General features: G+C 41.6%; 2 protein-coding genes across 3 annotated transcripts; both read left to right on the top strand.

The window, feature by feature from the left end:
• The first annotated feature begins 654 nt into the window (after nucleotides 1-654).
• LOC137594325 (forkhead box protein P2-like) lies at nucleotides 655-13,719 on the top strand. Its single transcript, XM_068313740.1, has 16 exons — nucleotides 655-761; nucleotides 1,440-1,610; nucleotides 3,954-4,058; nucleotides 5,081-5,167; nucleotides 5,669-5,765; nucleotides 6,120-6,285; nucleotides 6,712-6,816; nucleotides 8,049-8,136; nucleotides 9,007-9,111; nucleotides 9,669-9,843; nucleotides 9,919-9,989; nucleotides 10,928-11,029; nucleotides 11,123-11,244; nucleotides 12,346-12,415; nucleotides 12,489-12,568; nucleotides 12,658-13,719. Exons 2-16 carry the CDS (start codon nucleotides 1,455-1,457, stop codon nucleotides 12,755-12,757), a joined length of 1,629 nt encoding a protein of 542 aa, XP_068169841.1. The 5' UTR covers nucleotides 655-761; nucleotides 1,440-1,454; the 3' UTR covers nucleotides 12,758-13,719.
• A 2,114-nt stretch (nucleotides 13,720-15,833) lies between these two features.
• On the top strand, nucleotides 15,834-18,376 carry LOC137594422 (myoD family inhibitor-like). 2 transcript variants are annotated; one of them, XM_068313879.1, is made up of 5 exons: nucleotides 15,834-15,978; nucleotides 16,263-16,331; nucleotides 16,507-16,677; nucleotides 17,528-17,849; nucleotides 18,056-18,376. In XM_068313879.1, exons 1-4 carry the CDS (start codon nucleotides 15,915-15,917, stop codon nucleotides 17,800-17,802), a joined length of 579 nt encoding a protein of 192 aa, XP_068169980.1. In that variant the 5' UTR covers nucleotides 15,834-15,914; the 3' UTR covers nucleotides 17,803-17,849; nucleotides 18,056-18,376. The 2 variants fall into 2 exon arrangements, with proteins under 2 accessions (XP_068169980.1, XP_068169979.1); XM_068313878.1 differs by having other exon boundaries at nucleotides 17,525-17,849.
• Nucleotides 18,377-18,584: the final 208 nt, after the last annotated feature.

Raw genomic sequence — 18,584 nt, 5'->3', positions numbered from 1 at the left:
AATTTTTAAAAAAAAGAGTGGAGCAAAATCATTACAAAACCTAAAGAAGGTTACAGATACACAAACACCCTGTTCAGTCAGAGTCATTTCAGTTGTTGAGTTTTAGACTCTGGGGTACAACAGCAGCCAAAATTAACACTTTTGTTTTTTGGCAGATGCACTGAAATGCTATCGAAATAAAAGCACAAACGGGACTGTAAATAGCTCTTTGATAAGAGTTTGACAGTTATTTAGCTGCAGAGCTCTTTGTATTGTTACTACAAAAAGTGATACACATCTAAATAAAGTCAGCGACGACTGTACTCGTCCTTTCTGAAAGAGAAGACTTTGTTTAATCATAAAAGAGGATAAATTATTCTTATTTTGGGGGCATTTAATGTTCCTTTTGTTGCTGCATCTTTGTGAATATCAACAAAGAAAATGAATGCTTAAAAAAGTGAAGGAGCACAACATCATGTTGTGTCACAGCGTAGGTGATATTTTTGTATGATTGCCATCTGAGTGACATTTTTTGGTTAATTCATCTAAAAAAAAAAAAAAAGAACAACTCAGGAAAGAGTTTTAAAGGCTAAAATAAACCTATTTGCCAGTGCGTTTTTCTCAGGCTGCTGCTCTGCTGTCTAATTTCCTGACTGACACGGCGACTCCTCCCCCCTCAGGTAGACGCTCCATCAGTTTTCTCCCATCCTCACTCCAAACTGCATTGACTTGGAAGCATCAACTCTCCCCGGCTGCTCTGAATTCCACTGTTCATCTAAACGGTACGTTTCCTCAATCCGAACAGCAACAGACGTGTCAGAAAGCAAAAAAGTTTAACTTGCATGTTTTCTCACTTTAAGGCTGTATTTATAGCTGGTCAAATATATATATATATATATATATATATATATATATATATATATATATATATATATATATATATATATATATATATATATATATATATATATATATATATATATATATATATATATATCAGCTTCTACTTACTAAAACAAGTTATGTAATAAAAAGTTCATGCCCTGCCTGTAAGCGGCTGTAAATGCATTTTTCAGATTATGTTATATGGTGTTCATGTCTTTCATGCTTTAGTGCTGACTGTTAATGATGTCGTATTTACATATTTTGTTCTTATTTAGCCTGAATTGTGGTGTATTTTAGTTACCAACATTTTTGCTGTTTCCACTTTCAATTTAAAGCTTATGAAATCACTTCTGCATTCAAATGTGTTGAACAACAATTACATATTTGAGACTTTGCAATGTTTCTATCAGTCGTGCAAAGGAATGTATTATTACATCTATTCCTTCATTTTGTCACGTTTCGTCCTCGTTCGTGATGCAAATCCACCCAAAAGGTGTAACTTAGCAGCGATATTGATCTGCATCTGCAGTGCATGAGTCTCGCAGCTCATTTAGCATCGATGCTCTCTCTTTCAGGACTTTTTAGAGGCGATGCCTGAGTCTCCTCTCAGTCCCACTGCAGCCCGTCAAACCCCAGCCAGCAGCCTCCTCAGCCACACCGACAACGGAGCAGGAGAGGGAGTAGCTAATGGGGACTCCTGCAGTGGCGTGAGCGCTGAAAGCTGGCAGAGTCTCCACCATAAACAGGTATCTTCATCTTCATCCTCCTCCTACTCCCAAACACCCCCCTCCTATCCTCCTTCTCTTCATAAGCAGGAAATAGAACAGTCTGAGGCAAACAGATGCCAAGGGAAATAGGGCTCCATATTGGACGTTCCCTGACAGGACACCAATCCCAGAGCCTGTAGCTCTGTTGACAATGGCAGGGATTTCATATGAGATCTGATAGAGGTTGTGAGTTGACACACAGAGCTGTGTTTATCCTTCATTATTAGTTCGCGAGCCAGCGCTAGGAAGGAGTAATTGTCTAAAGATCTCTGTCAAACAGATGCAAGTGAAAGGCAAATAAGCATGGCACTACATAATTTTATGGTTGTCGGTTTGTGGATCCATCCAAACAAGGGGCTCATTGAAACAACTGAGATAATGAACGCCCCCCCCCCCTTTCCTCCACTCTGTTCTTTCATCTTGTCGGTTTTGCTCCTTCAATTCCCTTTTATAAACCTGTACAAGGTACTCAATTTGTGACCCCGCAGAATTTTAACCACCGGCGCCGGCTGTCCACAGTAAAGGGTCTGCAAAGCAATCTCTGCAACTGTGTGAGCTGAATTGTTAAACATGTCATTTTTTTTTGTAATGTGTGGCGAACATAATGACCATAGAAAGTGACAATGTCATAGCGACACCGTTGTAACGACGTCTATCTGCTAGACCGCGATACCTGCCTGCGAGACATAATAATGGCTTGTGATATTTTCAACCTGTGAATTCTGAAAACATAACAAATGAAGACTATTTACAATGAAGGCTGGTTTTTCTCTCATAATGAAAGAGAAGGACCTCCATCTGTAATGTATTTTCTTTGTGCGTCCAAGCCACACAACACAACTGGTCGTCTGAGCCTCCTTTGGAATCACAAACACAAGATTCGGAAAATATACGGAATAAGACCAGACAAGATTATTTTTATTATAAATTTATTTACCTTTTTTGTACAATTAAATAACTGTTTAAATAAAATGTCACAAAATTTGCAAAATATTCTCCACTCTCCACAAAACTCATTTCTAGAAGCACTCGAACGCTAAACAGGTGAACGCAACACAGTGTGCCCTCGGTCTTTGCGGTCAATGCGTTCCAGGAACCACAAGCGATTCAGGAATACGCGATTGAGATCGCGATCTATTTATCTTATTATTTACGGCATTATTTACTGATATTAAACCACTTTCTATCTGTGTTACCTTTCCCCACACTTTTATCGACTATTTAAAGCACTTTTGTGTCTCACGAAAGTCAGACTCACGGAACAGAACGCACTTCCGGGTGCCGTCAGCCAATAGAATGCGCGTACGGTGTCACATGACTGCCTACCACAAAATCCACGATGAGGTGGAGTCGCAATCGTTGATTTCGCGAATGCACGAGGACGCACTGTACTCGCTGACAACTCGTACCATTGCTACCGAGATAACACACAATCTAGGAAAGCTGCAGCAAACACGTTTAACTCCAAAGAAACGTTAATCTAGTTTGGTTGTTCCAGCTACAGCTGTTATGGCTACTAAGAGAAGAATATTTGTTAGAAAATTAAACTACGCATATTGGTCTGCAAGGGCAGAATAAACTTCGTATTTGCTTTGGTTAAAACTTTAATTAGCCTAACTGACAAGAATGTTTTATCATTTTTGACTTCTGCTATCATGAAAGCTACAGTTTTAATTAACAACATAATGACATTTCCATTTAGCTCTAGGGCCATGCTGCTGTGTACTCTAGCTCAACGGCAATGTTGATGAATAAACCCGCTTTTGAATAAAATAACAGTGAAACATTCCAACTTTCATGCCGTGACACAAACACCTTTAGACAGATAAACACACTGCTAACATCTCTGAAAAGAAACTTTATCTGTTTAAGTGTCGCAAACAAATAATGAATTCTTTTTTTTTTTTCTTCCCCCCAACAGTAAATGAACTGTTAACAGTAGTATTTTTTAAATACTGTTTGTAATGAGTGTTTCTGTGTCGTAATTCTTGTCTGAAAACAGAGGAAGACAATAGCTGTAATTTGCCGCTCATCCGTAACGGTGCAGTTATTATTCAGTGAGTGTTTGCCTTCATTAATACCCATACACTCCTATTAGGAGAGCCACAACAAGCATGTAATTGTGCTGCTAATTAGCCGCTCAGACCATCTCCGGTGTCATTTAGGGTCGGTGACACAATCTGGTCGGATGATGTTCACACAAGGTCGATGGCGTCCGTTTTTGACTTTTCTGCTTCCTGCGCTCCTCACTTATGATTTTTTTTCCTCCACGCCGTGGATTTTATTCCCGTTATTGTTTTACCTCTTGTCTTTTTCTTAAAGGTGTTTCTTGCTATGATGGCTCCTCAGCAGATGCAACACCTTCTGTCCCCGAACCAGCTGCAGGCTCTGATCCACCAGAAGCACCAAGCCCTCATCCTGCAGCAGGTATCTGTACCACAGCAATAATAATAATAATAATCAGTGGACTGAAAATACTCTCCTTTAATGCATTTATCATCTCATTTTTGTCCATCGTGTTTATAAAGTCTGTAAAAAATAAAGGAATGGAGTGAGGAAATGAATGAGGAAAATGGAGTGTGTAAATTCTATTAAATAATCCAAAAGAAAACAGTATTTCTACAGAAAGGACAAATATGGATGGTGTGATTGAGACAAAGAGATCAGTGTGGTTTAATTAAGATCTGATAAATAGCAGATGACCTCCTGGAGTCTATGAGTTATTTAATTAAAAAGAAACTGAAAAATAAAAGAATACATTTGGTGTAGGTGCTATAAAGTTGATTTTCTGTGAAATAGTTCAAAATTGAAACATGGAGAAAACATGGATTCACCATTATTGTCCGCTAACCCGAAAATAGCTAGTCCGCTAAAAAAGTAAAACAACGGTTATATGAGAATTTAAATTCAGTCAAAAAATTTTTTATTATTTCTAACAAAATGTTTTTGAAGCCACATGATCTACGACAACATTTTAATGCTGTGGATTGGATTTTTATTATTTTTCCTTTTACCCTTAAAAGTAGAATGGAATAATAAAAAAATAATTTAAAAAAATTAAATGACCTAAAAAAATAATGAACAGAAATTGAGTTCGATCCAATTTAAAAATTTTAGGTCCATTTTACTTTTAGCAATGGCGTTAGTCAATTAGCATGGTTAGCTCACAGCTACGGCTATGCAGATGAGACAGTTTAGACAGTTTACCTGAACAAACTGATCTCCTAAAGCAAACAAACCAACATGAAGTCTGAAGCGCCTCTTACCTGCCAACCCAAGTTTATTGATGACAGTTCTTTTTTTTTTTTTTTTTTTACGACTGGTCGTGGCGTGACGTGAGACCTGCTCACCATCAGCTGCAGGGCCCTCCTGCGCTCCTAATGCTAATTGGTGGCCCTACTTACTATACATCATTATGATAGACTAACAGTCCATCCCCACTTTTCCAGCAACACCTGAAAGAGTTTTTCAAGAAGCAACAACAACAAATTCACCTGCAGCTTCTTCAGCAGCAGCCGAGCAAGAAAATGGAGGAGGTAAGCAAGTCAAGACAAACAGAAAGAGCGTTTTATTTTTTAGTTTATTTATCTTGCAGCTCGTCCGACTGGTCCGACGTTAAAGAAGCTTTTGCATCCACCTTGGGGAGAAGCCTCTCATTAGTAAGACAAACAAAATGTGGAGTGGAAAACAAGACAAAACCACAATGTTAACATCAGAACATTTCCACTAATTTCTGATGAAAAGCTTGATGAACTCATTTTGAGTATAAGCAGAGTCTGCTGAAGTAAATTAGGACCCATGGTTGTTTCTACGGGTGCCTGTGAGTGACATATACATTGCAACAAGAAAGGAAAGAGAACAAAAAAATAAAAAAAAACTTTTTGGATTTGAAGATGTTTTTAAGGCATCGTATCGAATGCGCGGGTGTTGAATCTTGACGGATGCAGAATGATCCCCTCAGTAGATGAACAACAATACGGTGTGAGGTGCCGTCTCGCTGCTCTGGGAAACGTCTCATTCCTCTCTCCGTCCCTCAGCTTCCTGCACAGCAGCTGGTTTTCCAGCAGCTCCTCCAGCAGCAGCAGCTCCTCCGGATGCAGAGGCCCATCCTGTCGCCTCCTGCCCTCCCTCCAGGTCACACCTCTTCACATTTAACACCGATGTTCAGCTGTTGTGTCAAAGCCACAGCGGTGGGGGCTTTCCCTTTTTTTTTTTTTTTGTGAAACATCTGCACTAATCTGTCAGGATGGGATGCAGATTTATAATCTGGTTGTGATAATTATTCCTGGATTTGAACAAGGAGGTCACAGATTTTTACTCCCTCTGTTTTGCCCTGATGCTTTAAAAATGGATGGAAAAGTGCAAAATGAAAAGCCAAAAATATAAATTTTGCAATTTCATTAGCAAAACTAATCATTCAGATTCAGATTTATAACATGCTGCTTGTTTTTTTTTCTTGTTTTCTTCGTTTTTGGTGTACTAATCCAGGAGGTCTCGGCCCTGCGGAGGTGCAGCAAATATGGAAAGAGCTCACAAATGGAATAAGTGAATCTAAAGCCACACTGAAGAAAGGCCTTCAGGAATCCTCTGCCGGTGACACGACGGCAGCAAAGGTCACCGGCGAGCAGCAGACCTCCTCTCGCAGGGCGGAACGGTACAACACATGTTCGTGCCGTGTTGTGTGAACGGAGAGATGACACCGCTTTTCTGTCAACATCAAACGTGTGTCGTCTGTGGACTTTTTTCCTTCCTCTCAAGATGCCGGCGGGGAGCTGTTTGCTTTTGCTGCGAGGCTTCGCATTTAATTCCCCTTGGGATGATATATTTTGTTGTGTTTGTTTCCTTTGTGTTCCAACACCTGATGTGGTGAAAAAGTTTGCACGACTACATGTTCCAAATCAAAAGTAAATAGCTCTCCATTTATTTTTCGGTGCTCCCTTTCACCTCCTGTCATTTTTCGGCTGCCTGAAAAGAGGAGAAAAAACGCTCGCTGCTGTTCTGCTCTTGTTCTGCGGCGACTGTTTTGTCTTTTTTCTTTCTTTTAAATCATGACTCTCTTCTTCTCTTCCTCCTCGTTTAGCGCCGTCAAAGCCGAACACCCCACCACACACACTCTCTACAGCCGGGGGATGTGTAATTGGCCTGGATGTGAGGCAGTGTGTGAAAACTTCAGCCAGTTCATCCAGTAGGTTTAAATCCTCATCCATTCCATTCTTTTTGCAATCCATGTGTGATTTAAAGAAATAATCCAATTCTTACGTCCTGCAAGCTTCAAACGTGGCTGTAAAATGTTTGTAGTTTTATCATTACATTCTCTCTGCATCCATCTATCAGACACGTAAATCTCTGGTGATCCAGAAAAAGTAGGACAGATTAAAAAACGCCGACTGTTCGTGATGTTATTTTAGGTTCATCAAGAACCCTCAGAGTTTTTAACCAAGTCGTCAAAATGCTATTTTAAACATCCTGAACCTTTGCAGCAATAAATCATTTTGAATTATTGCATCTATGAAAATCTAAAATTGCAAATGAAAATAATTTTTCTTTAAATTATTGTCTCAGGATTTTTCTTTTTTTTTGTTGCTTTTTTTTTTTTACAGAAGAGCGTTTATCTTTCGGAAAAAAAAGATTCTTGCCTCTGAGAAACATGACGTTTAACCTAAGATGTCACTTGCTATGGATTTATTTTAATGAGTTAAAAAAAAAAACCAATGCAACTGGAAACCATTCACAGTGACTACGTATAACTTCAAACATTTCACAGTCAAGAAATAGTTTCCAGACCTAACTAGAAAAAAATCTTCTCTTGAATGAAACTTATCATATATTTAAACACTTGAAAAGGGTTTTCACATGAAATTAAATTATTTAGAAATGAAACAAAAATCTCTACAATTTATTAAAGCGTATTTCCTATTACACCGAAAATAGAAGCCGAATTCAGAAGCATTAGTCAAACATTGTTCGTCCATCCCTCTAGAACCCTCGATGAAAATTTATAAATGAGGAGGTTATTGTTGTTCAATGAATAAAACCAACTCAGAGATCATTAATGTGGCTTGAATGAAGTGTTTAAATGCAGGGGGGGGGGGTAAACTTTATTTCTATAATCCCTTTATTTCCAGTAAGTCGTCTGAATGAGGAGAAGCTTTTACTTTTACTTTTCAACTGTTTCCTTTCCTTTGACATATTGGAACTGTTTTCCAGAGAGATTCCCTTGAATCTCTATTTATCATTAGAATTATAGACAAAAGTGTCGACTGATGGCAGGAATGAGAAAAGTCCACAAATCTCAGGAAAGACACCAGAAACCACAACCAGCGACTAGAAAACACCCGTAACCACGACGACACTCAGTGTGAAGACAGTGTGTGTGACGCTTGTTAAACTAATTTTTTATCCTGTGTGTGTTTTCAGACATTTAGGCCGTGAACACACTCTGGACGACAGGAGCACGGCTCAGTGCAGAGTCCAGATGCAGGTGGTCCAGCAGCTGGAGCTCCAGGTAGGCCCCCCCCCTCCTACCCCCATAGGTGAAGAACAACACCCCTCCCCACCTCAAACAACTGTTAATGAAAATGGAAATCTGCAGCAAGAGACTGATTTCATGGTGATTCTAAGGTCAGCGAGTGGCTGTGATAATAATAACACAGGTTTTATTCATGATTTAGTTCGAGGTTTTCAGCTCCCACATGAACTTCCTGCTGGAGCTCCGTACCGACGGGACAAATAAATGTATTCCTCATTTTATCCAGAAGTTAAAGGAATAACAATCTCTTATTTCACCTTAACATTTCCATGCAAAGCAACTTACAATAAAATGCACTTAAAATGTAAAAAAATAAAATAATTTTTAAAAAAAAGGTGTATAAATCACAACACATCAGGACAGAAACAGACGTTGATTAAAGAAGGTTTGAACAGAACTGATGCCGACCCAAGCTCCGCCCTCCTGGACACGCCCAGGAAGTTTGTGAGAAGTTAATTGAGAGAAAACACCAAAAATGTAACGTTTTTTTAAAAAAGTTTTGTAATTACTGTGTTGTAATTAGTCTTTATTTGATTATTTCTGCCACGGTTACTTTTTTATTACTTACTTCTATGAATGACTTTCAGCCGTCATTCAGAAAGGAATCAAACAAATAAGTTTGATTGTAATAATAATTATTACAGATGAGGGTGTGAGTTTGCTTTGCTCAATAATCCACTGTGTTTCTTCCCCCTGAATTCATCACCAAAGATAAATATTCCGTTGAAGCTTCTGATGTGTGGCGCAGCAGGAAGTCACCTTTGCAAAAAACGTGTTGTTCATTTTTCATGATGGTCGTCCGGCGATTGTGATGCTCTGACATCTCCTCCCTCCGTCCTCCCACAGCTCTGCAAGGAGAGGGCGTGTCTGCGAGCCATGATGGCGCACTTGCACCTGCCGTCTCTGGAGGCGCCGACGGCTGATGCGGCTGCTGACCCCCGCGGCCCACAGGTAGATAGACGGTGTGAGCGATAGCTGTGTGGACAACAGACGCAAAACAAGTGAGCTGTGAACAGAAAACATCTCACAGAGACTGGAATAAATACCGGCTTCGGCCGAATCGTCTCCACCTCCTAAACGGAACTTTCACAGCTGAACGAGTTGAAAAATGTTTTCTTCTGCATCAGAAATACGTCTGCGTGGGAAGAAGAGTCAGAAATATTTGAATTTGCTCTGAGAAATTATGTGAGATGGGGTCAAAGTAAAAATTTCCCCCAAACTTTCCCTCCATTTTGTCTGAATGTGACTTTCCTTTTGTCCATTTGGGACCAGATTGCGACCATTGTGTGTTTGGACAGCAGACATGCTCCAATAACACAGGAGATAATCATTTGTTAATCTTGCAAATATTGCACCATAATCAAAACAGTCACCAAACAATTTCACCCTGTAATTACCCATAATTGCCTTCCTTCTTCTGGTGATATAACTGGAATCACCTCCAAAGAGGCGAGTCCAATCGCTCTGTTACACCCTGGCTCCTCATCGTTAGCTTCTGTCGCTCTCAGCTCGCCGGTTTGACCTCCATGACCTCCTCCGATTCGGCCCAGGCGTCTCCCAAACGTCTGACCCGCCACGGATCTCCCTCCGGGGGCAGCGAGGAGGTGTCGCCCGCTCACACGTCATGCGTCGGGGCCGTGAGGCGTCACCACCACCACCCGCTGGTTTACTCGTTGTCTTCAGGTAAACCAGAATCCTCTTCTTAACCGTGTTTGTTTTTGTGTTTGTTTTGTTTAAGTTTTGACGTGTTTTTTTCAGAAAATGAATATGAGCTCTACAAGAACACGGACATCAGACCCCCGTTCACCTACGCCACCCTGATCAGACAGGTATCCTCCCTTCTGCCCGTAGTGAATTCAAACTTCTAATTTTTTCGCTGTGATTTCCTGTTTTGTATTCAGTGTTTCCCTCAAACGTGAACTCTCGTGACCAAATCTCATCAGCACCAATTTTGATAATTGATTAATGACAATAATTACATCGCCTTCAGCGCGGTAGACCCATAGATTATTGGTTGAACAAAGGCTGAATTAACTGAAAAAAATTCACGCAAACTAATTGCCTTAAAACAATTAAGCTAAGTCAATTTAAAAAAATTTAGTTACCTGAGGTTTTTTGTTAAGTTGCTTGAACTTAAAGGTTTTAAGTATTGCCCACTTAAAATGTTGAAGTTATGGTTGCTCACTTATTTTTAATTGACTTAAAATTTAAAATTTTAAGTTTTTATAAATTTATTTAGTTACGACAACATATGTTGTTTAACAGTGTGCTTTTATTTTTATAAATATGAATCAGTCACAACTAGACAAAGCGGCTTGCTGAAAAGAATGAAGTTCATTTCGTGAATCCAATCAATGGCGTTGGTTTTAGAGTTAAACATGTGGCGATGGCAAAGAAAGTAATAGATTACTTCCACAAGTGCAAACAGGGACAATTTGGGAGAAAATACTTGCAGGTATAGTTTAGACTTTTGCAGACTGATGCAAGTTCCTTCCTCTCTCGTCACAAAGGGATTTAATCTGTGAACTTCGGGATTCTTCCTGACAGCAGCTCACCCGGTGAAGCGTTTCCCACGCATCCTCATCTCATCATCCCCTCCCTCCTCTTCCTCTCCTCTCTCTGCATCAGCACACAAAATGCAAGGAAGTAGAATTAAAACAAAATACTCATCCTGGAAATAAAAGACACAGAGTCAGAGAATCAAACGGGGTATTTTTCATTCCATCCTGTAACTTGCTGCTCCTTCTCGTCTCCCTGCGGTCTGCAGGCGATTATGGAGACATCAGACATGCAGCTGACGCTCAACGAGATCTACAACTGGTTCACGCGGACGTTCGCTTATTTCAGACGCAACGCCGCCACTTGGAAGGTATCACACCTCCAGATAATTAACTCTCCGAGCCCGGCGTGTGTCACGCCTGATGTATGCAGCATCTCCTCACTCTGATTGTCTCTGGATCAGAACGCCGTGCGCCACAACCTGAGTCTGCACAAGTGTTTTGTTCGCGTGGAGAACGTGAAGGGGGCGGTGTGGACGGTGGACGAGGTGGAATACCAGAGGAGGAGATCCCAACGCATCACAGGGTACAGCTGATGTTTACCGCGGTGGGGATTGTTAAAACATGGGCGGGTTTTAAATGACTGATGTACGACAGGATGAGGTGATGAGATGAGATGAGGCTAAAATAAGGTTGAGATGAATTGAGATGATGATACGAGATTAGGAGATAAGGCTAAGATGGGACAGGAGCAGATAAGATGGGATCAAACGAGATAAAATCAGATGAGATGAGGCTAAGATGAGACAAGATCAGATGAGGTTAAGTTGAGATAAGATAAAATGAGATTAGACAAAGATTAGATAAAATCAGATGAGGCTAAGATGAGATATGATCAGATCAGATGAGGCTAAGATTAGACAAGATCAGATGAGGCTAAGATGAGATAAGATTAGATGAGATGAGGCCAAGATGAGATAGGTTCAGATGAGGCTCAGGTGAGATAAAATGAGATGAGATTAAACAAAGATTAGATAAAATCAGATGAGGCTAAGATAAGATAAAAACGGATGATATGAGGCTAAAATGAGATAAGATCAGATGAGATGAGGCTAAGATTAGACAAGATCAGATGAGATTAGGTAAAGATGAGATAAAATCAGATGAGATGAAGCTAAGGTGAGATGAGATCAGATCAGATCAGGCACAAACCAGATAAGGTCAGATGAGGTACAAGCAGATAAGACGACATGATAAGGCTGAGATGAGATGAAATGAGATGAGATGGACCTTCATTGAACTACATGTTCAATCTTTCTGTCTGGTGGGTTTTTGTGTGATTTTGCTGAAAAGACGGTGAGCGGTGACATTTTTCCCACCTCTGCATTGGAAAAAAAAAAAAGAAAGGATGAATTATTATTTATAAATGTTGATATTGATATTTAAAGAACAGGAACCTGTGGTTTGGTGAACCTGCTCAGTCAGAGTGAATAAATAATGACCAGGAGACTCGTCTCATTCCTCATCACTCAAAGCGTTGAATAATTTCTCCTCATCGCTGACCTCGCTTCGAGCTACTGTTGTGGATTGTGTTGTTGCTCATGGATTATAGAGAGCTTATTGATTTGCTTGCTATGAATTAGGCATTGATCGATCGTTCTTTCCTGAAACTCTGTGACCTCCACAGGACTCAACCGCTGGCGAAAAATGTGTCGCCCAGTCTGGATTTTGAGAACGCTTTGAACGTCAGCTTGCAGGTGTGACACACGCAGCACCGCCTTTCTGATTGGTCAACATCACAATTTGATCTTTGATTATTGATCTGTACAGACTGCGATGGCTGAGTTGCAAGGTTTGAAGAAGGAGCGTCTGACTGGCAGTCGGCAAAACGCCTCCCTGTCGGTGCAGCAGTGAGTTTTTACTTCAGTCATTAAAAGTCAATGAGGCGACCGATGCCCCGGAATAATCCATCAACCCTTTGGCCTCCCGACTCTCGCAGGTCTCTCCTCCTGAAAGATGAAACGGTGAATCTGAACGAGTCCCTGAAACAAGCCATTGTGACCAAAAACGAGGAAGAGCATCTGTTCGACCTGGAATGACGAAAGATGTCAGAATTCAAATAATCAGTTGTTGCAGATTCAGGGATGAAAGTTGATCAGATATGAGCATGAAACGCATCGGAGATGCTCGACTACACATCTACATGTCAGATAAGAAGACACGGGAGACATTACGACTCCTTCATGGGTATTTACTAGCAATAAAAAGTTTTAAACTTCTCTGATAAAGGGACCAAAAGCGAAAGTGAGAAAATTTAAAGTTGTACAGATGAAAAAAACAAAACATAACCAGTCAAAAATCGACATGAAAAAACACATAAATAAAAAAGTTTCAGGTAAAAGATTATTTCCAGAAACCAAATTGATCATTTAGTAATTTACAGAAATACTTGTCATGATGTCAGACCTAAAGAAACACGTTTGAGTTGAATTATCTTTAACAGGCCTTGAAATTAACTTTTTTTCTTGGTAGCACTGGTGCTCCCAAATTTAGAAGTTAGTAGCACCAGCAAAGACTTTAGGAGTACCTACCCAAAAGCAAGGCGTACAGACAATATATATGTAACATGGGATGTATTTTATTCACAGACGTGTTTGTACAAACTGTCAGGTTTTTGTTCCCACAAACAGCTTCGGTTCATGAAATGAGTTTTTAACGCTGCTGAAATGTGTTTAAATCACTGTTTATTTACAATTTGGTCACATTTCCACAAAATAAATCCCACTTTTATAACATTTCTTCACATTCGATGTTGTGTACAAACAACCCCGTGTTGGTAAACAAGTGTTTGTCCAGCGTCTCTGATTACAGTGTGATAAATATGTGACCTGGTGACTTAAAGCTGTTTAGTTGTTGTTGTTCTGATGTTAAGCCCGTCGTGAGTGATCACCTGATAAGTGATGTAACCGTAACACAACAAGCAGAAACGCTGTGAGAGCGATTGTTGACAAACAAACAATTGTTTCGGGTCAATACAACTAATGTTTTTACATGTGTACAATAATACGTCGCAAATAAACGACTCAAAAAGTTATTTGTTTATGTGTTGTGAATGAATGAAATCCATTTTTCTTTCATCTGTGTGTAACTGTTTGTTTGTTGCTTATAATGACTTATAATGACTTATAATGACTTATAATGACTTATAATGGCGCATTAAACAGGAAAGAGTCCATAAACAACAACAATAAATAAAAAAACAAACAGTAACAGCATCCTGATATCAACCAGTAAATAAACCTAGATGTGAAAATATAAACGCAAGAATAACTTTTTCACTATTACTGACTTTTAAAACCGGATTGTTAATTATTTTGTGTGTTTGTTGTTTGGTGTTTTTCCGCAAAGCTTTAGGGGGCGTGGCTAAACTAGAACCCATAAAATTCTGAAATGGGATTTAAACAGATGAAATCAGATTACATGAATCTACATCCTAAATATTTACTGCAGAGGAGTTCAAGTCCCAGAGTCGGGCTCTGATCCAGGTGTATCTCCTACTGATGGTTCATCATGAGTTCTCAGTGCTTTTATTTTGAAAGAAACAAAACTCCCTCATGTGATTCTGACCCAAAGTGTCTTAAATAATCCAGAATCAGCACCAGAACCTAAATACACCCCAACACAAATTGTCGAGACATGTGTCAACAAACCAAAAAAATAAACAACGGTGATCACTGATAACTTTTTAAATTGTTTTTATGTGGTTTTTTAAAATTTTTTTACCTCTTTTTATGACATCATAACAGGAAACAGTGAAATAGAAACGCCGCCGCTCCTGCACACTTCACCAGCAAACAGAACAAAGGCCTCTGTTTCCACTAATGTCAGTAATTGTCTCGGCTGATAAGGACTTAGCTTTAAGTTTCTGCTCCTTTGATTCGCTGTCAGCCCATTAGACGACACTCTCCTCTGATTGCCTCTCCACGCCGCGCGTTCGCTGACTGAAAGTTGGCACGGCGCTCGACGACTTCAACGGTTTCACTTACGAGTTGCTTTGAAGTGCCATAAACTCACCGCCAGGCGAGTCAACGTGTTTTCAACGCCGCTCCTCTGACAACACTCAAGTCAACAGCTCCTCGTCTCCTCCTCCACGGCAAAACCTCGACGCCGTCGCCCGTTCGCCTCCGTCATGTCCTCCTCTGTGGGGGAAAGGCATTTCTGCAAATAAGCGTTAAATCTAGTTTATTTGTCCGTTTAACAGACAGAGAAGCAAATAAAAATGACCAGATAAGAACCTTAAAACATTCACAACCTCCTTTCCAGGCTGAGGGGAGAATCAATCAATCAATCAATCAATCAATCAATCAATCAATCAATCAATCAATCAATCAATCAAAGTCATCCACAGAGGAAGAACATACTCCTTTCCTGAAGGCCATTAAGAACTGTCTTAAATATTTGGCTGAACTGAGATTTAAACATCATTTTTTTCCTCTTTTATGAATCAATGGGAGAAAACACATCCCAGCGTCACACACGTCTGTCACGTTCGCCGGATGTGTTTAGTTGTATTTGCATAATTATGGAAAATTTTTATTATTATTTTTAAATATTTTTTTTTGTGAAAAATATTCTGAGATGCAATTTTTTTTAAAATCCAGATTTAATGACTTCTTTCTTGGAGCAGCAGGTTTACGGTTTGCTCGAAAATAAACCGACGGAAGAAGAAGAGGAATATTTTAGCATACTGAATACTAGTGTGTGTGTGTGTGTGTGTGTGTGTGTGTGTGTGTGTGTGTGTGTGTGTGTGTGTGTGTGTGTGTGTGTGTGTGTGTGTGTGTGTGTGTGTGTGTGTGTGTGCTGCTTACATGCAGTATTCTCTGACACACTCGTGGGGTATGTGTCTCCATCGTGTTAGGTGACTAAAAGCAGAACAGAAGCGGAATCTGAAATCTGCTGCTGTTCTCCCATCAGTGTGTTTGAAGCGTCCACTCAGGGATCTGCTGGGAAGGGGAGTGTTGTTAAGTCACTGAACAGCAGTGACACACACACACACACACACACACACACACACACACACACACACACACACACACACACACACACACACTCACACACACACATACACACACACACACACACACACAGTACAGCTCACACTCTCCACATGCGTGACTCAGGCCCGCCTGCTGGGTGTTGCTGCAGGTTTCCGGATCTTTGTGCTGGACAGAAGCAGGACGATGTGGGACCCCTGACATGTTACCTGGAGTCCATTCACCTGGGGGTGGGGGGCCGCAGGAGCAGAACGGCATGACTGAAGGCGAGTACTCCTGACCTGACCCCAGATCAGCTGTAGGAAATTACTACTAGAGCGCTCAGATGCTCGTTGTTCAGCTCCCGCTGGAAGGCGTCGTTGGTTTTTGTTGAGCTTCTAGAAGGAGTTAAGGTCAAAAGGTCATTCGGTAAAAACCCTGAAGAAAGTTGGAAGCTCTGTAAGGATTCTGATGAACAGGTTATATTTTTAAAAAACATTCAGAGACGACAGGAGAACGTTTGGTGGCTGTGGTTGTCCAGGATTCCGTCTGACTTTCTTCTGATTCGCAGCGCAGGAAATCCTTTTGGCTCGCGACCCCATTAGCGGAGGAAGTCCCGTCCAGACTGACCTCATCAGGAGTGAGTAGAACCGTCTGACCCGGGGAGGGGGAGGGGGGTGGTGCTCTGAGTGTGTTGTGTTGTCATGACAACAGCACAGGATCACAGGAGATGATTTCAAGTGTCGCAAAGACAGAAACAGAAGAAACAGAGAAGGTAAAGCAGTTAAAACTCCCTCGACCGGGTTCCCCTCCAGGTCAGCCTTCAGCGGCCCCACCGGGGGCCCCCGCCTGTCCGCCATGTGGCCTCTGCCCACCTCCCTCCCCGCACCCGATGACACCCCAGCAGGGCTTCAGTTCGTCGAAGGAAAGCAGCAGGAGGAGCAAGAGGAAGAGGAGGAACGAGGAGGCTCCACATCCAACAGCAGGTGGGAACAAATGCATCATGGGGGGGGTGGGATGAGGTGAGGTGTGGGGGGGCGGGGGTCTGAATCGGACTCATATCACCTTCCATCCTGATGAAGGATGGAACAAATCCACAAGATTTTTTTCTGTTTCCACCGAAGCGGCTCTAAAAAGTTTCCCTTGAAGACTTTCCAAACTGCCCCCCCCCCACCAACTCAACCCCCTCCCCCCCTCACACACAGGGGCCGCTTCTTGTTTATCATTGTGTTCCTGTTGTTATCTCTATAAAGTTACACATTAAATCAATACAGCAGCCACACACACACACACACACACACATATATATACTCATTAGCATACGTTATGTGCGGGGGGTGTATAATTGGAGTGGCTGAGCAGGAAAAACGCTGGACCCCACTCCCCAGGGAATTGTGCCTTCTCCTTTTCATGTCCTTCTTTGAGTAAACAGATAAAACGGCTCCGTTTGCACGACTTCTCTCGGCGGATGAAACAACAACACAAACACGTCGGATCGCAGGAAGTGGCTCGTCGGCGCGCCGCCGGGTTAACGCATGCAATGTCACCCGCGCCTAATTTGAGCAGGAGAACAATTATCCGCTGACAGCTTCTCTCTCTACGCATTCCTCATCAGCGGCTGGCCTCCGTGACCTTTCTGACCCCCCCGGGGGGGGGGGGGGCTGGATGATGTGTGATTAAGTAAAAACAATCACACAGTTGTTTCTCTTTTAACTTCGACTCGGCGTCACAAACAAACACGCCGGTGATTAATTGGGGGGTTAATGGAGCTGTTGATCCTGATTTGCGGATGATTTTTATTTCATCCCTGCCCCCCCTCCCACCCTCTGGCAGCAGACGCCGCCTGCCCCCGGATGCTGCTGGCCTGCCTGTCCTGCCAGGCCTCCGTGCTGCTCCTGGCCCTGCTGGAGGCCTTCTGCTCCTGCCTCCACGCCCTCTGCGCCTCCTGCTGCCGCGCCGCCGCCCGCTGCTGCGCCGCCGTCCAGGACGCCCCCGTGGAGGAGCTCACCTGCCACGCCCACTGCCACCAGGTGCTGTTCCAGTCCTGCTGCGAGCCCACCGAGTGTCTCGAGTTTTGTCTGGAGTGCTGCGATATCTGCCATCGCAGCTAGGGGGCGCCGAGTTAAGGAGCGCTGAGCTAAAGCTAAGATAAGCTAAGGTAAAGCTAAGATAAACTAAGCTTAAACTAAAATAAGCTAAGCTAAGGGCATAATGGCCGTCCTCAAAGGGCCTGATGTAACTTATAAATGTCACTAAATGTAACGTAAAATAAACGTAACTACTCCTTAGTCATTACATCAACATTACAGTTACACGGAAAAAATGTGTTTCTCTGTTCTAACGTAAATCCTTTTAATTTATCAGGTTATCAAACTCACAGAACTCCATCAATCAAGGATCAAACTATCCAAGAGAATAAAGAAAAATCACATCAAACACAAGTTAGGACATTCAGTTTGTTCACGTTTTTGTCAAAGTTAAACTGGGTTTAATTACTGCATTGTGGGAAACGTAGTTTTTGGTATTTATGTTTAGACACTGACCGTTTATGCTCTCGTGGGCCCACATAAAAAGACGTAGTGGGCCACATTTGGCCCCCGGGCCTTGAATTTGACACCTGCCATAAAATGTCAAATTATTTCTTTGCATTCTTGTCAAATTTCAGTCATGCTGCCAGGAGTGGGGGTGGGGGTGTTTTATTTACTTGCTGCTGAATCTGGTCGATGACCTCCTGAAATATATAAAGGAGTGTGTGGAGGTCATTATGGGGGGTGGGGGGTCTATTTAGATCCCCTCTGTAAATAAAAGTGAAAGGATTTATTCCACAACGTAAAAGTTTATTCCCTTTTATTTGCACATGTAGTTGCATGTAATGACTTTGACCTCAGAAGAC

This window comes from Antennarius striatus, chromosome 4 (assembly GCF_040054535.1).
Source record: "Antennarius striatus isolate MH-2024 chromosome 4, ASM4005453v1, whole genome shotgun sequence".
NCBI lineage: Eukaryota > Metazoa > Chordata > Actinopteri > Lophiiformes > Antennariidae > Antennarius > Antennarius striatus.
This window is presented reverse-complemented; position numbering and strand designations above follow the sequence as displayed.